Source organism: Anopheles arabiensis, chromosome 3, assembly GCF_016920715.1.
Source record: "Anopheles arabiensis isolate DONGOLA chromosome 3, AaraD3, whole genome shotgun sequence".
Classification (NCBI taxonomy): Eukaryota; Metazoa; Arthropoda; class Insecta; order Diptera; family Culicidae; genus Anopheles; species Anopheles arabiensis.
Window position 1 is genome coordinate 926,204 of NC_053518.1, and position 21,751 is coordinate 947,954.

The 21,751-nt window shown below is 43.9% G+C and overlaps 1 protein-coding gene across 5 annotated transcripts; it reads right to left on the reverse strand.

Moving 5' to 3' along the window:
- Positions 1-769: 769 nt before the first annotated feature.
- Positions 770-19,486, reverse strand: LOC120900880 (sodium/potassium-transporting ATPase subunit beta-2-like). Of its 5 annotated transcripts, none has more exons than XM_040308451.1 (7): positions 19,317-19,486; positions 18,327-18,531; positions 8,481-8,621; positions 5,123-5,242; positions 4,001-4,293; positions 3,759-3,927; positions 770-3,691 (listed from the first exon to the last, which is right to left on the reverse strand). In XM_040308451.1, the coding sequence occupies exons 2-7, from the start codon at positions 18,469-18,471 to the stop codon at positions 3,588-3,590; spliced, it is 972 nt and encodes a 323-aa protein (XP_040164385.1). In that variant the 5' UTR covers positions 18,472-18,531; positions 19,317-19,486; the 3' UTR covers positions 770-3,587. The 5 variants fall into 5 exon arrangements, with proteins under 5 accessions (XP_040164385.1, XP_040164384.1, XP_040164383.1 ...); XM_040308450.1 differs by having other exon boundaries at positions 18,327-18,526; positions 19,330-19,485; XM_040308449.1 differs by having other exon boundaries at positions 19,330-19,485.
- Between the last annotated feature and the right edge of the window lie 2,265 nt (positions 19,487-21,751).

Consider the following 21,751-nt stretch of genomic DNA (forward strand, 5'->3'; position numbering starts at 1 on the left):
ATTGTCGTTTTATTTCCTTGGGTTGTGTAACATGTTTATTATCATGAAACCGATAAAGATCGGCTATAAAGTGAGGTCAAGGGTATTCAAAATGCAGTTCTACAAGCGGTGAACTTCCAACGGTGGCTGGAGCAAATGTCCTGCAGCGTTGTGGCGCTTATCAAATGGAAAACAATTGCGTTGTTTTTCGAAGACCAGCAGGATGTGTTTAACTGCTGTTAGTGCTTCGTCAGGGGCATGTTGTGGAAGATCGATTGCCAGTCGAATGTCACATCAAGCTGTGCTGATGTTCGATATTAATTATCGCTTCGAGCAGCGACCATCTCCCTTTGTGGTGTTTTTGTTCATTTGTACAGTTTTTACTAGCATATTTTCTACATAAGTGTAAAACCACATACATTTTAAAAGTTCTGTCTATAAGTGACATCTCCTGCTGGGAAGCATAATAAAAGTTAGAACCTGTTATCACTTTAGCAACTAGTTCAATGCAGCAAGCGACACTCAACTTGCGTACTTGCGCGACTCGTCAATGATAATCGGGGTGATAATTGCTTCCGATGATGATGATACCCATTTGCCACAAGTGTTTAAATGGGAATTACTTTATAGAAGGCTCATCACACACGACCGACGCAACACGCACTCACCCTGTGGCGCCTTCGAAGCTCGAGACGACGACAGCCCATTCCCTCCCACAGCCCCCCCCCCCCCCCCCGTTTTTCTAACCCAATATTGTACACTCAAACACACAAATCCACACAGCGCGATATGGCCTTTCCATTTTGTAATCTTTATTCGGATCGATTGGTATTACAGATACACAGGTTCTTCTTACAGTTTGCTGACTTTGTTTTCTTTGCAATTATAGCACAATCTATAGCAATGCTGCGAAAAGCGCAAAAGGATGGCCGCTGGCTCGGTACATGAGGCGGTGTTTGCATCCCACCAGAGCTGTTTGCTGTCCGTGCCGCATCGATCTCTACACCGTTCCTCGCCGTACGGAGCACGATGAAAGATACCAGAACTACTGAACGGCGACTGTATGCTATACCGATTTGTCGCTCAACCCTTTTTGTGGGTTTGAGTTTATTTTTTCCTCCAACAACACGTTTGGTGGGTGAAGAGATTAAATTTTAGATGAAGAAAAGCTAAATAAATGTCTACCTATCTTCGGTAATGCTTCTGCCTTCCTGCATTTACCTTTGCTACTGTCTTTTAGATGTCTGTTTCGATGCTTTTTGCAATCGAGATTCATTACATGATGTTGGGAGGGGAAGAGGGAGGGGGGTTTGATTGGTAGGTTGATTGATATATTATCGGTAGGTAATTTTTTAATGTTGAAACAAACAATAGTAAAATTAGAGCGGAATTTAGATTCCTTGGACGAAATGGTTCTACGACTCTTGTGGGGAAGAATAATTTATGCAATAATAATTTGAGTGTTTTAGTGACAAAATCGAAAACAACCTTCTGCTAGTGCAACACTAAATACACACGCGTGCACACGCACACGGTCAAGCGTGCTGTGCGAGATACATTAAAAAGGGAGGGACACACCGAGGGAACTAACCTGTACAACTATTCTACAAAGGGGCAAACCGTTCGAGCGCGACGTTCTGATTTGTTTGCTGTTTGGGAAGAAGCAAGGACATAGATCAAATGCATATTTGCTCTGTATTATCTCCGAGCACATAGCACACATTCAAATCAACTAAAACATACGTTTAGTAATGCTTCAAAAACAAAGGTGCAACTAACTGTTGATAATCTTGACGATTCACTTTTTTCCATCCCTGATGTTGAGGTTGTCGAGCCCTGTCGGAGCTTTTGGTTCGAGATGACAGCGCCATCTAGCGGGTAAAAATAGAAACTCCTCGCTTGGCGTTGGTGTTCTGTAGCTTTTGCAGTTGAACGAATGCAACGGATTTTGTAGAGTGGTTCCAAAGATAGCTAACATCTGTCTACGAAAAACTACTATTGGCACTTGAGTTATACAGTAAAGAATACTGGGTAAAAGACATCCAAAAGATGAGCTATTGCTACGTTTACGATTTCCGTTTTTTTCTTCTTGAGATATACGATCGGAATTCAAATAATTGAACGCTTTCTAGTCGGTATGCTTATTAGTTGTATGTTCGATAATTGGCATACAACTTCTTCTTGTTGAAAACAGTTTAACTAATAAGCATGCGCTTTACGTGTTGGCATCGAATCAACGTTCAATTAGTGAATTCGCAGTGTACTGCTGGTGGTGTAATAATTGGTTCCAAGACATCTTCAGACTGTCCATTAGATTTGATCTACTGTAGCGTGTTTTGAACGATTGATGTTGTTCCATTATTTACTATAATAGCTCCCTCCTTATTACTATTCTACAAAGATTTGTTCCCATGTGATCATGTGATTTGACTTTTGACAGTTTTGTGCGTTTTTTAAAGCAGATAGAAAAGAAATGAATTTGTGCGTTTGATTCGGCTATCTATTGAGGTGGGATATTGTTGTGTGGCACTCGCTCTCTCTCTCTCTATCTCTCTGTTCTCTGTCATAACCCTGCTCTACCCGAGTACAGTAATACTAAAACGAACAGATCAATGGCGACGGGAGAAAAAATGATCACTCACCAAAACATGACTAAACGATGAAATTCGTTCGTTCTTCGGCGGTTATGAATAGTGGGTTGGATATTTTTAGTCGCATCGTATTGCTCAGCTGGCAGTAGTACAAAAATTAACGGGGTGGATAAATACGTGTGACGTAGCGGATGCTAGTGTGGAGTAACGTACTCGTCTTTCGCTTCCGTGCATATTCAATTGTTCCAGCATCATTTTAAGATGAAGCAAGCCATTCGCACTGTGCGTGATCTTGACACCGCGACGACGATTTATTTACAGATGTACAAGAGCCGTTCTCCTTGAAATTACCCTTTACATGGTTACTCTCGCATTAAAAACCTAACCTGAATACCTTTCCTGGTATTACGATCGCGGAGATCTTCAAGAGCGGTATGCTGAAGCTGTTGATGATTGAACAACCTGTAGATAACGAGATTCGTGCAAGCTTCATTCAAGCGTACGAAGAAATAGAGATTCTTTTAGGATGTGAAAGCTCAAACGTGACGACAAAGAGATTATGTTTCTAAAAACACTAACCGCTCCCGCGGGAGCTGTTTTGATAGGTGGTAAAACGAACAAAAAAACACGTAGTAGCAGCACAAATTCCATAACGATCTATATAAAAAGTAGTTGCATGATAACGATTGATAAAAATACTGCCCGCAGGCTTCCTCCCGTATGCAAACACGCTTTGCATCGCAGTATATCGTGGAAGAGAGATGGTTCGTGATGGTGAGGGTGTATCGAACGGAGCCAGCATCCACGATGCAAAACAAACGAGATTCTAGGCGCCGCTTATAGCCGCTGCTGCTGCTGGCACGGTGTAGCTTGGTTTTGTAGGTAGTCTTCTGGATCTTTCGGCACACCACGCGATCAACTGCACCGGGTAGTACCGATCACCAGACAGAATGGGACAGGCGCACGATCGCATTGCGCCACTACCAGGACCCATTACGTGGAAGCTGCGAGATCGATTTAGTCAATCATCAGCTCGAAGTGGACCGTTCCCATCCGTTCGTGTCTGTCGTGCTTGATGTTGTGGGCCCAAGCTTTGCACTCAATGTTGATGATGATTCCACCTACAATGAGCACGTCAGTTAGTAACGTCTTTGTCAGAGAGCCTTTGGTTGGCAATCCGATACTTACGAACAGGCCGCTCGAAGTGCACCGCAACCAGCGGGCTCAGATAACCCTCCGAGTTCTCGTACGGGTAGTAGTAGCCGGGGAATCCGCGCCGCGGATAGTACTGGATCTGGCCCACGTTCTCAATGTCGGCTGCGTTTTCACCCTCGCACGAAACCCACACAGTGTTCATCTGGAATGAAACCGGTATCAGTACACGGATGGAAAGACTCGACACTTCTGAATTGACTCGATATCGGCCTTACCGTGTGCAGTTCCTTCTGTTCCTTCTCCTTGATGTAATCTTTCAGATCGGTTGGCATGTTCGAGGGCAGGCTGCTCGACTCGTTGTAGAACTCTGGCACCCAGCCATAGATTTTGTTCAGCTTCAGGAATATGCACGGTGCGCTCTTGTGGTAGTTGTAGTGGTTCTCCAGCGTGCACGGTCCGTACTGCTTAATGTCCACGTCGCACACCATACCCTTCGGCGGAGGCTGGTTGTAGTCGCAGTTGTAGATGTTCTGACCACGGCCCGATACCTGTCCGGGAGTTCGGTAATCTGCCCAATAGTGATAGAGAAGATTGTGCCAATATGTGTTTGGAACATTAGAGTTGGATACTAAACTCTTCCCTTATTGTTAATGGAGAGCTAACGATGCCCCAGTCCCAGGTGTCATTCAACCGTTGCATTCTGGCGAAAAACACACTAAAATCACATGTTTGCTTAGGACCGGGGGCTGGGAACAAAAAGTCTAAATATAACATTTCAAATCCCAAAGCCAATCCCAACCCAAGCACACGAGATTGTGACGTCCTTTCCCCATTAATTGAGGAGCAAATATTGAAACGCACAGACCTCGTGATGTGTCAAGTAGCGTCCGGGAGGGAAGCTGAATTAAAAGTACCGAAAGTGTAAAAAAAAGGATGAAACCATGCATAAAATATCGCTCCATTGCGATCATCATGTGAGAAGCACGGAATTGGTTGGTTGTTATGTATTTTTTGTAATGTTTAGCTTCTCGGTAGCAGTGCCCAGAAATCGGTGCTGCTGCGGTCTCATATTTTCGAGCCGCAAGCAGCAAAACTCACTACCGTGGTTCAGTACAACGGTAGTGGACACTCTCAACTCGATCGGGGTGTAAATGTCATAAACAATACAAAAATAGAAACACTGCCGCACTGCTTCAGTGCTCCCAGTGTTTGCAGGGATGTGCCGCGAACGAAACAGCTGGCACCGCTCCATTGGTCCATTATTTTATTAATTAGTACGCTGTGTTTTTCTGCAGCGAAATACCATGCGAGTGTATAGCTTCCCAAACCGTCGTCTCTCGTGATCGCTGCTGGTGCTGGTGAAAAATAACACCGGTACCTGTCACCGTGATTCTTACCTTGCAGAAAATCGTCCAACGCGTCCGTCCACATCTTGTAGTTCTTCTCGTCCGTGCCCTTGTACCAGATCAGCGTGCTCTCGACGTTATCCTCCGACGGTAGCGGACGGAAGCCCAATCCTGTGAAGCATGGCAAGAAGAAGAGAAACAGCGGCATAGCCGTACAGTAAGCAGGAGTAAATCTAACAGGCTAAATCTAACATTTAATCGTATAAAGTCGCTCCAACCCAGCCACCAACTTCGTTTCACGGTACATGGTATCGCCCTTTAATAATGTCGTCCGTGCTTTTTTTTGCGTGCCCCTACCAATCCCCTCCGGAAATGAACCACAGTCTCCAAAGGGTCGATTATGCGAACAGAATTACCATGCACAATTTATGGCGAATCGGACGCTAGCTCGGTCCCGGGCAAAAAGTACCCCACGCGTAGCGAGAGCGGCATGTCCTGTGTGCGGGGGCTGGCTAGTCGTTTATGTGGCCGCCGAGCATTCGGTTCGGTACGGGATTTGCTTCCAGCAGCCGAGTAGAACATCATCAAAGAGCCGTGCGTGAGAAGGACGTGCGTTCTTTGTTGTTGTTACTCTGCCAAGCCTCCCGTGCTGTTGCGTCCTGTTTGCGTACTACGCAGGCTGTTCTGCAGTACGTGCTACGCGGAGTAGGAAAATTTGATGGAGGAAATTCTTTGCGCAGGAGCGCGCCGCCCTACTGCAGGAGGGAGTAGCAGCAGCAGCCGGGGTTTTCGCTGCACGATGCGAGATTGTCGGTAGCGAAAGTAGGTTAATTTCCCTTTCTTTGTGTTGTGCTAGGCCGTTTCGTTTAGGGATGCTGTGTCGCTAAGAAAATTGGCCTACGCACCCACGGTTCATCACCACCTGTGCGAGTAAATGGGAGTGAGGGGGAAGAGGACAAAGGAAATCATTGCACACGCATTTCCTGAGCTCCAAAAAATGATGCACATTTCCTTTTACGAGCCTTTCTTTTTGATAAAATCTTTTCCATGGAGCAGTGGAGCCGTTGCTCCAACCACACAGTATTTGTCACCCGATAGCACCCACGGGGAAATTCAATCAGCAAAGGAAAATCATACATCGAATGGGCAAAAGGATCAGATGCACTTCGTTTCGCCAATTCCATTTGCCAGTCCAAGTTGGGGGTGTCGATGGCTCAATCGTGCGATTTCATATCAATTTGCTTAGTTCCGGGGCAGTTTTTTCCCGGGCTTTTCTCGTGTGCCTCTCTGGCTTCGTTAGCGGGAACGCTTGCCCACTGCTAACTGGTAATCGTACTTTTTTTTCGAAATCGGGTGGAAAAAGGACGCTACATGCTGCTTTGTGCATACGGAATCAAAGTCAAATGTAAATTTATGCTGCGACGTTCCTGTTCCTTTGTTGATAAGGAAATCCTTTTGAATCGGATCGTGTTCGTATCGGTCCTGGGGTATGATGTAAGAAATAACAATGTCTTCACACGAAGACGGGCGAAAAAAGGTGCAAAGAAACATTTTTGCAGAAAGTTTTGGAAATCATGTTTGATTGAGTCGAAGAATGGTTGTCAAACGGAAAAAGGGATCTGAATGTTCATCGCTGATAAAGTTGAGTGAGAAAATGAAGACCGGAATTGATTTTACATTTATTATGAGGAAAGTTTTTATCACTCACGTATGATTTCCTAAAAAAAAGGGTTTTGGAGAAACAGAAAATGCAATTTTTCAAATTCGGTCTCATTTCGGTTCATTGCGAAAAAAAGAGCTTTATGAGTTATAATTGCCACTTGAATATTCATTACTAGCCATACACCAACCTACTATTTGCAACAAATTATGACAGAAAATTGTTGGCCGAACAGTTTGTTTGACCATTACAAGCTCATTTGTTAAACAAATTTGACGGATTGCCATGAAATTGGCCCTCGAGAGTCGTGACCACAATTGTGGCTCAACCGAAGGGATATTATTGTGATAAAAACTCGCTACAACCGTACTGCTAGTGTTACCACTCCGAACAATGAATCGTTTCACAGCATCTCATGTAGTTGTTTTATTGCATATAATTGCAACAAGCATTGAATTTCATACATGTGTAGTCTCTGTCAACTATCTTTATCCATCCTCAACGCATGGCTAGAAAGAAACGTTCTCCCGGGGCTCGGGGATTCACCATTTTCTCCTTCTAACCTCAAAACATCACTTTGAGAGTACATCATCACCGGCACTCACACTTTGCGCGATCGAGCAACCGCGAATATCACATTTCAGGGTTGTCCGCCCGGTCTGGCGGCTTATTACGATGTGAAATAATTTGATCGTCCGCTTCCTGCCATTATGCAACTCGGCAATTGAATGTGCCCTCGATCTGTTCACCAGCACCCTGTCCCACCCGCTCGCTATCCGGATGCTGGATGGACACGGTTCCGAAGCTTCAATGGCAGATAATATAGAAGAATTCATTCAGATCACATTGAACACGAATCAGTTTTGTGGCGAGGTTGAGGCTCTCTGTGGGAGCATGAAATATATTCTCGATCCTAATCATAGGTGCGATGCGTGCGCACTCGTTGGATTGATGGACTAGAGATTTTGCATATGCAAATATTGATCGCACAGAATTTGTTTCGGGTTAATTAAAAATGCGCTTTAGATCATGTATCTCGGCAATGTATGTATCTCGATCGTCTTACATCCGTCTAAATTATGCTCGAACCGTTTTGCAAACAAATTACCGGACAGCAACAAGTAAACACCAATTTGCCGCCGCGTTTATGGCCCTTTGATTGATTGATCCGTTTCCAAATGTCCAAAACCTTTGCAACAATGATTGATTTGCATGAGACAGGAAAAAGGCAACTCCCCTCAGCAAGCAAATCGCACACATCGTTCTAGATCATTTTTCTTCAGCTCGTTACGGCGGCGTTCGTTGCAAACTCTTCGCTCCACCTCCACCGAAAGCCGACCGATCGGTAGCGCACACCACAATGTCAAACGTTGACCTCGATACAGGTTTTCTCGTTTGGAAAAGCGTTCAACCATGACGGTAGCCGACGGCAATCGAGTACCGTGCGTGCCGCCGTAATGGAGCGGTACATCCAATTGGAAGCACGAGTAGCTACTGCAGGCCCGATCCTCCGATCTAGCCCGACCTCAGCGCCCCTGGTTCGATCGTGGGTTTGACCTGTCATTGATGAAAATTTTGCTAAAATTATACCACCCGTTTATCTAATTATAGCCTGCCCATTTGCAAGATGGTGGAACCTACTTAACGATGCGGGTCGAGTGTCGGAGAGGGTCGTTTTTAAAAATATCATTAATGAAAACCCAGACCAACCGCGGATAAGTTATCGGGGGCGAAATTGATGCCACTCACCTGGATTGGTACCGATCAGCGACTGGTCCATTTGCCATTTCGGAATGCGGGGATCCAGCGTCTGGAAGAAGACCCACATGCAGACGGCCACGAGCGCGGCTAGGACGCTGTAGAAGACGATGTAAAAGATGCCGATCTTGGCTGTAAAGAAAAAGCAAAAGTAAAGGATGAGTAATCAGAATAGCTTGAGTGTATGTGACATCAAATGATTATCAAATTTGAAGGTTGTATGTGCATAATCCACCATCCTTCCATTCTGCATCTTGCATGATTTGGCACTTCTTTGGAACGGTTTTGTGTCGTAGCTAACGATTCGTAACGGACGATACATAGTTGAGCTCAACAAACAGCTACAATAACAGCAGCACAAAAACAGCAACACGGCTTTGTCCGTTTTGAGGTTAGGGACATGAATTGCATTGAGCTAGTGGATCACCTTTGACAGCTTCTGGTGTGGGGGACAGCCTTGGTGCGGCTCGATCACTCTATCAGCGAGCGGCGAGACACGTTCAGACGTTCACTTGCCGGTGGAGGTAATGGGGAAAGGCACACGAAGGCTTCCATACCAGCATATTGCTGACAGCATTACGATGCCTTTACAAGGTGATGGGTCCGGTAATGTGGTTCGGGCCACTTTCGTCTGGTACGCGGGTAGTCCGTGTGTAATTTTAACAGCTCAATATCGTGGCTGTCGAACATCAAATTGTTAGTTTCGGTGCAACTATCTGCCCACCAGTAGAATGCGCTGTTCGACATTCCTTGCTCATCCAACTTGCTAGCCGTACAGCATTTCGTAACACCAAGCTACCAGGAGACGACTCACAGTGGCCTTCTCGCATTTCCCGTCAATCTCGCGAACGGATATTTAAAGCTAAATTTATGCCAGACATTCGCCTCCTCCACTACGGCTGTTAACCGACGAAATGGCAAAAAATCGAACAAAATGTCAATACGCTTCGGGAACGGGACAACAGGTGCATCGGTGCGCGAAGTTACCGAAGGGTGTAAAAATACCGCCCAACAAATGTGACATGTCCACCTTTGGCTGAAAGTGTCCCGTGTACCTATGTCCAAAAATAGGGAATATTCTATTATCTTTTTTTATTATTTTTTATTTTGCAAAACTAAGTACGAGAAATGTAGCCGAAAAGCATTTTCCAATTTCCTGTCAATGAGATCCTGCTGGCACGCTCCAAAGCAAGGAGGTACTGTATGGTGATAGATGGATTTGGATAACATGACACCGGGAAACATTATCCATCCAATGTGTTGACAGCTGCTGTCGGGGAGAAGTTACGCTCGAATAGGGGTCGATGGTTCGGGTTCAATTTGTTTATTTATGGCATAGCTGAGGCAGCAAACCACTTGTTGATTGAATGTGCACGAATGTGTGTTAAGCATGTTTTGAATAAAAATGTTTTGGAGTTTAACATTGCTTTAAAAACACTATTCATACGTAATAATTAACATAGAAAGTGTTGATTTTGACATAAATTATTCGATTATAAGCCCGTTACTTTGAAAACTTTTTGATCCACCCAATGAATCTCCAGCATAGGGGAGGACACCACCTGTTCGCCAAAGGGGGAGAAAAGATCGGGTGATCGTGCATTGCACACTCACACAAGCTCACACGCACACCTTTGTACGATACAAAGCGTGTTCTTTAGGTTGAGTCACCGGCTTTACCACTACATCTGTACCGCAACCGGTAAGATTTGATCCATCCTCTGTGACTAACACACCTTCAATATCCACACTACAGACGCCACCAGACATAAGCAATAGAAGCAGCAACACGGTAGGAAAAACAAACAAACTCCTGACACATTTCAAACACAGGGTGTACCGTTCTCGCGGGAAAAATGGGGGAAAGAACATGGCCGAGTGAGCGAAGCGGGGAAATTAAAAACAAAAACAACGCTCTTAGCCACCCTTCGCTCCAGCCACGCACACACCGATCTGTTGTGGACGCAGATGGTTGCCATGTGAACCGCGTGCCCCCTTCATTCATGCTATTCGGGTTCCACCCTACCGCTTCGATTGCATCTGTATCAGTGAGAACGTGTTGGTGGGGTAGTTTAAGGGTACCGCACCCTGGTGGCTATAACCAGGCCGTTTCGTGACATGGTCCGCTTTGAGGTTACGCTGTCTACCGTCCCCCATGCAGCAAGAGGGGGAACAATTCGCGAACCCGCCGACTAGGGGGGAGGAGGAGGGATGGAATTGGAATTGAATTAATTAATCAAGATTGAGTTTCACAATAATTGCAGCACGGGTCGGAGAGTCAGCGAGTCACTCTGAAGACCGGAGTCATACCGGAAGGCAGATACGGGGTTAAGTTGAAGATGCATACGACAGTAGGTCGTGACCTCTAGAATGATTGCCCCTCTCAAACTCGCGTGGTGTGAGGGTCAAATGGATTGGTGTGAGGCTAGCGAGATATTGGAGTAGCAGCAGTAGAAGAAAGCAGCCACAGAAGGAGATTGGTTTATGATTTACGATTGACATTTTCTGTGCTCCGAAAAAGGCTCTAGCGGCGCGTTGGCAGTTACAAGACACCATGCTAGGCCAACATTCGTTTGACAAATGACAATGTCTTGTATGTGTGTTTGTGTGTATTCTGACCGGAAAAAGAATGAAAACCGACACGACCTAATCTGGCTCAAGGGCCCAAAAAGGAAAAGGATTATCGTCATTGTTTCGTTATGGCTTCGAATTATTTACAATGGGACTTCTTGGCGTTGCCTATCACTACACTCTAGTGAAGCAATCTCGTTTATTGCGATATTAAGATCTTCTCTTTTTGTATCTTCCGATTGCTACAAAGAAGGGGCAAGAAGAGGCCAACCTCGCGAATCGCGTGTTTCATTCGAACGGCAGAACTCACGTTCGTTGGCAACATTGAGGTGCATTATTGTTCAAGGTTTTCGCTGCAAACTTATATTCTGCAGACGTTGTTGAAGAGCTGACCTTAGCCGAGGCGTTTCGCGTGTGATCACAACACGTCCCTCTGATCGTCACTATGGTCATAGTGCACCAGCGCCGATATTCGTTTCGGTAAAGTCTGCTGCTGTTTGCTGATGCACGCCTGTGTTTTACTTTGATAAGCACATTTATCCGTTGCATGCATGCTCCCGGACTGTCGGATGACTGTGTTTGTTTGACGTCTGACGGTGGGCGGAATTTGAGACGGTCCCATTAAAAGTTTAAACAACTGCAGAATGCAATGCGCGTGTTAAATATGCTGCACAAAGGCATTTGATAAGCATCGTTTGTTCTTAGTGCACAATGGATTAGGGAAAGAAGACACAGACGTTTCAGGAGAAATGGTTGGTGAATCGTCTTTTGTTGGTGTTATGTATGTCGCAAATCATGTTGCAAGTTTCTTATATTCAGAATGGACATGCAGTAATCGTTAAAACATTGCATTTCAGCAAAATCTTAAGCTTTAATTTATTGTGTTAAACATACTCAAAATACTCCATGCGTAGATCAACATCAACAGCTTAGTTTCTCCACTAACCATTAAAGTAACTAGCAGCTTATCTCGCTTTTCCAATAGAATCGCGTGGTAAGCTCCAACGATCTGAATCTCATCTTTTCACACGCGTGCAGCTTTATTAGCACATCGTTTATACTCGCTTAGAACATTCAATCTGTATTGATCCAATTTCTCACTCATAGTTATACTCATATAGATGTTGGTGGTGTAATGAAAGATAAATGGGTTTGGCCGGCGAGAGCAGTCCATAAAGATCTCTAGAATCGTAATGAAGGATGCGTTTACAACCGCATCTCATCAACCCGAATTATCTCTTAGTTAAACGCTAAGGTATGTTTTCACTCAACCTCTGATGGATTTACCGGACGGATGGTACCGACCTGCTGGATCTTCTGTTACAAATGAGCTAATGCTAGTGGCCGACTTAGAACAAGCAATCGTTTGTTCGTCCATATCCATCAAACGGAGTGGGTTAAAGGTAAACATAGCGTACCGGTGCGTCTGGTGGTGAAAAATACTCTTTCTGAAATGTCTATCGTGGTTTAATTTATTTCCTCACCGAAAACAGTTTTACGTCACAACTAACCCCCTTAGTGCCCTTGGACCATTGTATATGTGCGTGTGTGTGTGCGTATATGTTCAGGTTTCTTTAGCGTGAAATCTCGTCCCATAAACACCGGTTTGTTTTCTACCTTCAGTTAATGTTAGCAAGGATTTTGAAGAGGGAACCAGGGCGGCATGAAGGATTAGTGGGGGGATTCCCGTGCAGAAGGTAGAGTTTCGCAGCTTCAAGAAAACAGGTTTGTGCCAAGAAACAGGAGTACGGTTGAGCCTCCCGCTGTGTACAGTTTCGCGTCAATCCGCGCAAACACACACACACACACATCAAGGCGCATCATCAAGGTGAAAGAGGAAGAGGAGAGAGAGAGAGAAGCTTCGAAGAAGAAAAAACCTTCCCCTATTTAGATGTAATCCATGCTGGTTATGGTCTGACTCTTTCCCTCACGCCACAATAACTATATAGCGAACCGGTTTCTCTTGCAAACGGCTGTTGTTTTGCAAAATGCTATCGTGATCGTGATAGGTTTGAATTCCAAATTCATCATATTTGATTTCGAATGTTTTGCAATGATTTAGCTGTAAACTTTCCTATTTTGTCAATTGATTGTAGAAATCGATGTACTTTAATTTGGAATTCGCCGTAGGGTTTCTGCTGAACATTAATAATCTTTAAGAAAACCAGATCGCTAGCGGATACAATAGAGCCAGTTTCTCAAGTAAACTCGAAAAAGTTCTATCTCAAATTATTTGTAATAAAAACAGCTGTATGCATAGGCTTAAATAAACTTCACATTATGTTGATCATCGCCACACCACGCGCGAGCGGCCGTCTTTACATTTCTACTTCACGCATTCAACGCATCCAGGGATAAGATCTCGATTCCGAACAGCACTATAAATCCCATTGTTGTTGTCTATTGACAAAGGCAGTTATAAAATCTTTGCGAAAACTCTCCTGTAAACGTTAGAATCGCATCCGATCCGGCAAATTCGGTATCGTCCTCGCTCCGGAGCTAGTCGAAGCGGCCCTGCCGGAGGTAATAATCGTAAGCTAAAACGGCAAGTCGGTTGGCTCGACTCGGTAATTGGGTGCCGTAATGGTCGTTAATGACATTGGAGTACATTGGACGGAAACGGCCGGCCGCGTAACGAGTGTTTGGGGAACCGTTTAGTGCCAAACACTGACGTATACGAGTATTTTGGGCCGGTTGGGTCGGCTTGGGCGCGTGCGACCGACCATCGTGCCAATCGTGTCACCTGAGAGTTACCAGCAAGGAGTGTGTATCGCGTTTCCAATTGGATTCAATTTCATAGTTGGATCAATTTAATGATAAGGCACCAAAAGAAGGCACCGCTTGCTAGAGCGTTGGAAATTAAGGGCGATAACGACTTTGAATATTACGATATTACGAATTCACTTAGAAAGATATGCTAACTATAGGCTTATAATCGTCCTTAATACTTTTAACCATTGAGCACCACTCGAAACTTACCCCAGGACGTTGCGTTGCGACCAAGGACCGTACCCTTGTCGGAGTTGTAGAGGAAACGGTGGAACGGAATCGGATCCGGTTTCCTACGCATGAACGATTCATGCTCGGGCTCCGGTACGGAGGTTGTAGCCGGCGATCGGGACTTGGACATGGTCGGATATTAAACACAGCCTAACACTCTATATGCCACAGCTAATACTGCGAACCGAAACGATAGACGACTATTAGATAGGGGTCAAAGTGGGAATACGCGTTGGGTGAAAAATAAGGACAGCTGTCAGACGGTTAAAAATCTGTAGCGATCACTAGTACCAAGAGGGCTAGACATTGTACCAAATTTTGAGTTCACAGGGGGGAACAATAGAATGCACTCATTTTAACAAGCGAATCACATAACCACAAACAAGTGACAGGTTTAATTCGAACGATGGCTTTCGTACGTCACCGGCATCACAAAAACGTGGTGCAAGGACATGCGAGTCGGGCGGATTCTATAATAATCATCCCCTTCTGAGCGGGCACTGTCCAAAATTATACTTTTGATCTCAGACGCACGCACGGTAGCATTCATAGACGAAGATCACTGGTTCGTTGTTGTTTGTTGGCGTGCCAAGAGCAGAAAGGTGACATAAACGGACGGTTATAATGTGGTGTGATGGACCGGGGGAGTTGATGAAGAACAATAATTTAAATTTACATTTTATTTCAGTTCCCCACACGTTTGCGGCACTCAGCTGTATACACACATTCACATCGCCAGACACATATCCTACCCCTTAAGCACACACTCGCGCGTACACTCACACACAAACGCGTTCATGAATTTATTCTTGCCGCACGAAAAGGGAGACTTGTCTTAACGACTGAGGCAACGCGACAAAGGGCGCGGCATTTACGGGAGGCAAAGGTAGAAACGTCCGTTCATGTCTGGGGTGGATAGCGATGTCCCTGAAGTGTTCTGGTTTTAGGACTATTTTATTTTTTGTTTTCTCAGTCCAAAAAGTCTGATCATGAAAATTGTCAGGAAGGAAGATCAAGATGTTTTCTGATCGCACAGGAGCCACCACAGGTAACAACATTTACATCGAACAGGTATCGAAAGGAAAAGGTATTTGAAGGAGAAGAAAGAGAGAGAGAGAGCGAGAGCGAGATAAGGCGTTGGTAATGATCGATCGTTTTACAGCACAACGCTTCAAGTGGCATCTTTAAACAGGTATGGACAGCTTCACGCAGGTGATGATCGTACCAGTAACGCTCATCTAAACATAGAGCAAAAAACCCCAATAAGACTAGAACACAATTGATATCGTTTTGGTGAGAAATTAAACGCGCCAAGCTCCGATTATGCTTATTTTTAAACGCGTTCCCGGGGTTCGGCTTTTAGACGGGTGTTACTTGGCGCCCCCCCCCCCCCCTCTTTGCTTCGCAACCCTGAATCATGGCCCACGACACACTTTAACTAGGCGGGGTCGATGAGTAGCGATGTGTTGAGCACTGGCGGTGTGGCCTTTGGCAAAGGCATAAGTATTTTGCCGATTCGCGATTTCAACGCACGCACGCACCGTCGGGCCTTTGGCGTGCGGTTCAACTGTTGGCGAAATTGTGCTCTATAATAATTGCCCACTCGTATTGCACTGTCACGTTTTTTTACACAATTTGTGGCATTTTCAACATGAGCGAAACATTAAAACACATTTTCTTAGTTCCTAAAACTATCACGATCACTACAAGCGATGCTGGCCAATGCTAAACCTAATCGAACAGATTTGGACACAATGAAGGCATCTACCCTATTCTAAACCCAACTGAACCCTTTATGGAACAATGAACTAGCTGATCGCCACTGATCACAGAACACAATGTTTGATCTCGTAACGGAGACCAGACATCAACACACCTTCCGAGAGCGACCGACCGAGAAGAGCGTCTCTTCGGTTCGAGAGTAAATTATAAAAGTGTTTGTATTGGGCCCAGACGCTAGCGTGTCGAAAGTGAGACACGCACTATAGGGCAGTGTCGCTTAGCAGGTGGTATGTGCGAGTGTGTTACTGTGTAAATATGAAAACGATAGCTTGTAGGATTTGTAGGACGAAATAAGATTAATTTTAATATATCAAGATGTTTCTTATTTGAATCATGGAATGGAACAGAATAAGTATAAAGGATTCTAATAAAACAATTATTCAACTAGAACATTTAGATAACATAAAGTGATAAAATAACTGTAGCTAGTTTGTACTGGGAATATAAACCGATTCTTGAAATACAAAAAAAAACACAACAATAATGTGTATTCATCCCAGCAAAGCAATTAAACTAGAGCATGATGTTGTTTAAAAAGAAATATGATATCAACCAAAGCCAGGCTAATTTCGGATTCATTTTTACACACCAGCTTCAATTGATTTTGCACTCATTGATGGTTGCATTACCAATTACATATAGCATATTTCTGACATACTTTGCGATTTTCGTTTGTTTAATTGTTTAACATGTTTGTTAAGTCTGACGCATGTGGTTTTGATCATTTCGTTGCTCAAATTGGTAATGTCTAGCGTTCAAAATAAAATAAATTATATGTTTTTTTTATGAGTTTGTCCTATAGTTATTCATTCGTAATTGTGTACGAGTGAATGAAAAAGCTATCGATTGAAACGAGATGGAAGCATATTTCTCCGAACTGAACCGAAGTTTTCCGATGTTAAACGTGGCTAGGGTGCAAGAAAGTTGAGCGCTACTAGTTATATTTTCAAGCAACAGGGTAATATTTATTTGTGTATGTTCGGTTGAGCTACAGTGAGCTACAATGTAACCAGAATGATGATGTTATTGTTGATGTTTGTTTTGTTTTATTACTAGCGTGATTTATTCACTTGAAATGGTCGTAAAATTTCAACATGAAGACTATAACGGATACATAAATAAAAAGCCTGAAAACTTTTTAATAAATTACCGGAGAGACAAAGAGCTTAACAAAAGCGTTTGTATCAAAATTGGTGTAATTTAAGGCTTAATTGCATAAAAGCAACTTATACACTCTATGGTTAAGATTAAGAAGGGGCGGTTCCGTTGTACAGTAATCAACTCGAACGACTCAATAACATGCTCGTCATGGGTTCAAGCCTAGAATGGACCGTCCCCCCGTAGCAAGGATTCGCTATCCGGTTGCGTGGTAATGAATTAAGTCTCGAAAGCATGTATAGGCCGGCATGTCCGCGTAGGACGTTACGCCAAATAGAAGAAGAAGAATGATTAATATATCAAGCAGCAATGAACGCTTATGAAACAGATAATAAGATAAACAAATTAGTCATGTTCTACAACTAGATAGATCCACGATAACAACCCACTTTTGCACTATCCCTTTAAATGTATACCCGTGTTTTGCCCGAGCAGAAATAGACAACGACGATATTAAGTATTACAGCGTAAACCCTTTTCGGGTTGTGTCGTTCCTTGGATATTAAAAGAAAAATACCATCGCTTTCTAATGCTGTCTGAAAGGCAGAAAATAGCACAAAAGGGGCGAAGACATCAGTCGCCTCCGTAAGCTTCCGTATCACACGAACCAGCAGGAAGTACGCATTGGTCCATAACCCTTGATCCTTTCACTGCCGGAACGCTAACGCTTAGGAGCATAAAATTCAATACCCAAGCTTCGGCCGTTACTTTGCCCAGCATCCATTATTCAAATGAAAGTAATTTTGCATGCACACCCATTCCGGTCCGGATCACAACAAACGGCCAAGCGCCGCCATCAGTACGGCGCAATTGCGGTGGTGGAAAACGGAACATTTCGAGGTGCGGGTTGACCTGCTTTTCCGAACCATTCTGTAGTGAGCCGCACGGTTAGAACATGCTTTCACTATTTCGATTATTGGCACTGATAAGGGTTGAATCGGATGGGGTCGCTGACAACTCTTTTAGTGTTTCGTGTCCGTGTCCGTGCGATCAATGGGCGGGGATGGGTTCTCTCGCACTCATACGCATGTTTCCGGCACGTTCTCGTTCCGGAAAGGGTATGCAATATATGGGAAAGTTTTGTCAAACCCTGCAACAGCACAGCACGTGTTAATGGTGCAAATATTGTTTGAAGTATTATTTAGTCAACTGTGATGCTTTAAATGATTGAGGTTGGATAAAGAATTGTCCTTTAACATGCAGGAAGTAAGCACTTGGTAAATCTCCAAAGCATAGTCATAATCAATATCAATGTGAAATCCTGTGAATTTTTGTTTTTTGTTCTGAGCAAACAGAGTTCAAATGTAATAAATAAGTATCACTTACACCAACTAGACGGCGTGCGTCCAAAAATGGCTCCTTCTTCTGAATTCCATAGGAACAGCTGAAAGCTCTGCGCCGTACTCCGATTGTTCGGAGTTCGGTAATACTGCTGGAACTGGTCGAACGGTTCTTCTACTGGCTTCGGCATGACTGTATTTTAAATTATTATCACTATCACTGTCACTTGGAGTATAGTGAGTCGACTAAACTATTGTATTCCATTTTCGCGCATAAGAAGAAGACAAAGAAAAGTAAGTAGAAGATCATAAAGTTAGCTCGAATTTGGTAAAAATATTTAATTCTATGTGGCTTAAAACATAAACAAAGCTGCTTTTATGTGACCTTTAAAATATTTCATGGCTACACGCGGTTTATTCGTGTTTTATTTTTTTTCTTTTAGCAAACATTTAATGAAAAAGAAAATAATGCACTGGACCATATATTGGCCCTTTGCTTCTTGCACGATGATGTCATAATGCTTCTTTATATAGTCACACAGTTTTTTTTTCATCTTGTTGCAGTAAAACAGTATGCAGAAAGAACAGCGTCTCCAAGTCTCGGCACTTCTGGCACACGAGTCGAATGTTGCAAAGGACTTGCTGTGTTTCACGTATTGTGGCACACTTATGGCATGCAAATCACTGTGCCAAGGAGCAAGAAGTCTCCATGGGGTTCACTATGTTGGATTCTTCATAGCATTACATACACCAAATCTTGCCTCATTGGCACACAATCCAGTCGTATCACACTTCACAGTATTTTCATAACACATGGATGGAGAAAGACCCACCACATGTTCCTAATTTTATTATGCTTAATATCAACAAATTTCACTGTAGAATCTCTTAATAATACAATTTCCATAACATAAATTTCACTGTTACATAACGCACATATTTTACACTTATTCTACTAGCGCTTTATGGAACGTGATGAACAACACTGTTAGTCAAGTACAGATATCTGTAAATTTTAATAAAAACTAGAACACACACTAAAGACCCACCGATCGTGCAACGTTCGCGGGACACTGCAAGATGGAATCCAAGACGTTTTACTTCCGATTGTGCGAACGATCAAGAACCGACTGAAGACGTTTCGCTCGCTCGATCGTATCGGAGGTGGCTTGGACTGGCCTGTCCGTGGTGACCGCGAGCGTAGCTGGAACTGGAGCCCGGCCAGTAAATGTGGCCGCCCCGATCGTGACAGTGGTGTAGGGCAGCGGGACAGCGGGCGAACCAGCATGGACGATCCTCAAGGGAAAGTGTTGCACCGAGTGCCGTACAATGATGAGCTTAAACGAGCGGTAATTTATTACGGTAGCGCAGGGCAGTGGTTTTAGGGATGATGGAGGATTCGCTGCTGGCATCGGGTCGGCGAGGTAGCCGTGTTTTTGCATAAGCTGGGTATGGTAGCAAAGAAGACAAGGGGCAAGCGCTTTAACAGGAGGATTAGAGGGCTATGGCGGATCATACCGGAACGTGATAATATCATCATGTGCGGTTGACGTAGAGTGCTAGAGGTCGATCGATGTGCTAGAGACAGAATCGACACTATTGTGTGTTTCTAAGATTGGACCTAGCGAATGAATTAGATCGAACTATGAGATAAATATGATTTATGAATAGCTCACAGTCTCTGGGCAGTTTATTGCTTCCATGCATTAACTCTGGTTAAATGAAAACATTTAATTTAAATATAGAATAGATATTTTTTTATTTTCCTTATTCATTAAAAAGAAATATCAACAACAGCAAATTTCTGATTATATTTTTTCCAGACAAGGCAGCATCCGTTCACTTAGCCTCACTAACCTAGAGATCGCATAATCAAGAGCACATGGATAGTGCCAACCTCATTCGACACGGCGTTGATTGTGACCGTGTTCCCGCCATGAATACCAATTTCTCCACGCGTCGCTCGTGCCGTGCGCTACTGCCTGAAGGCCACCGGTCCAGAACTCCGTCAAATGGACAAGCGTTAGATAAGGTTTGCGGCGCTGTTCTAGCCGGTACCTTCTTGGCCACCGGAGGTACGTTTAGATGGTGGGCACATAAATTTTCCAGACCATCCGTAATTCACACTTAACACCGACGGCACGGTCCACATACAACTCCAACTCCTCCCGAGCGTTTCGCTATTGCTGTGTAGCTGACTACCAGCGGGGTTGCTTGCCGCGTTTGCCAACGGCTAGAGCAGCACAACCATGCAACCGGACGAGGATGATCATATCAGCATGATGATGGTCAGTTTGCGATATGCTCGGCTTAAGTGAAATGTCTTTTCTTTTAATCTCACTAATCTCGAGCACTTGGCTTAAAGTCTGGCCCAGTATGGCCAGTATTGTGTGTGTGAGTGTGTTTATGTGTCGATTTGGCCACAGCTTCTAGCCGGGGGCAACATTGAAGCAGGATGTGCTCATATATTGACAATGGGTTTATGCATGTGCACACATTTGGTTTGTCAATAGGTGATTTCCGCTCCGCCCACTGCCACGGCACTCTGCTCGACGAATATCGCCAACAGGGCTAGAGCTCATCGCTGGTAGCATAAAGCTGGTGCAAAGCTGAACGGTGCTGTTGCCGGAGCGAAGCAGTGTTGAATGAAATCTAATCTGATCAATGAATGAGTGACGTGTGCGTGGGGTTGATCGGTTGGGATTTATGACGCATTGTGATTTTAATTGAATTATAGAAGATGTAGCACGATACCTGCGATGATGTAATTATGAGATCAAATGAGAGAAAAATAAGCATGAAAAAAGTTTTAATAATGGTCAATTTTTTCCTCCTTTCTCTTCATAACATTTACTCGGAGACTACAACGAGATCAATTGAAAGGTTAACGCACAGACTTCTAAAATATCTTTGAAGAGTAATATTCTAATTGAGCTCATTAAATAATGTCTTGCATTAAGCCTTGTGAAACACTAGTTTCATTTGGTATGGAATGTGCTATGAGTTTAGCAACGGTACATTATATTTATGCAATGCACTGTACATCACAGCACGCACACAGTGGTACTGCGCATGTCACAGTGTAAAGTTATCGTGAATCTTGAGGACAGATTTTAAACAACATATCTATGTGGTTCATTCACTGTTTCAGAAGCTATGCCTTGGCAGTTATTTTTCCGGTAAAATGTCAAAATGTCATCATGAAACAACACTTTAAAAAAATCAAAGTTTCCATTACACATTTGAGCAGTTTTTGGTTTCATTTTAAATAAAAAATACTTTATTTTCCCCCTTTTTTCATGTTTCCACACTTTCTGCTATGCCTGTGAGAGTGTGTATGTGTGAAAGTGTATGTGTGTATTGCCGTTCTGGTTTTAGTTTTCGCCTGTCCAATAGTTGCGTAGAGAGCTTAGACGTAGACCTCTCCACAGCAGATCAGGGCGTTCGGGCGCATCCCGAAGCTTTCTTGTT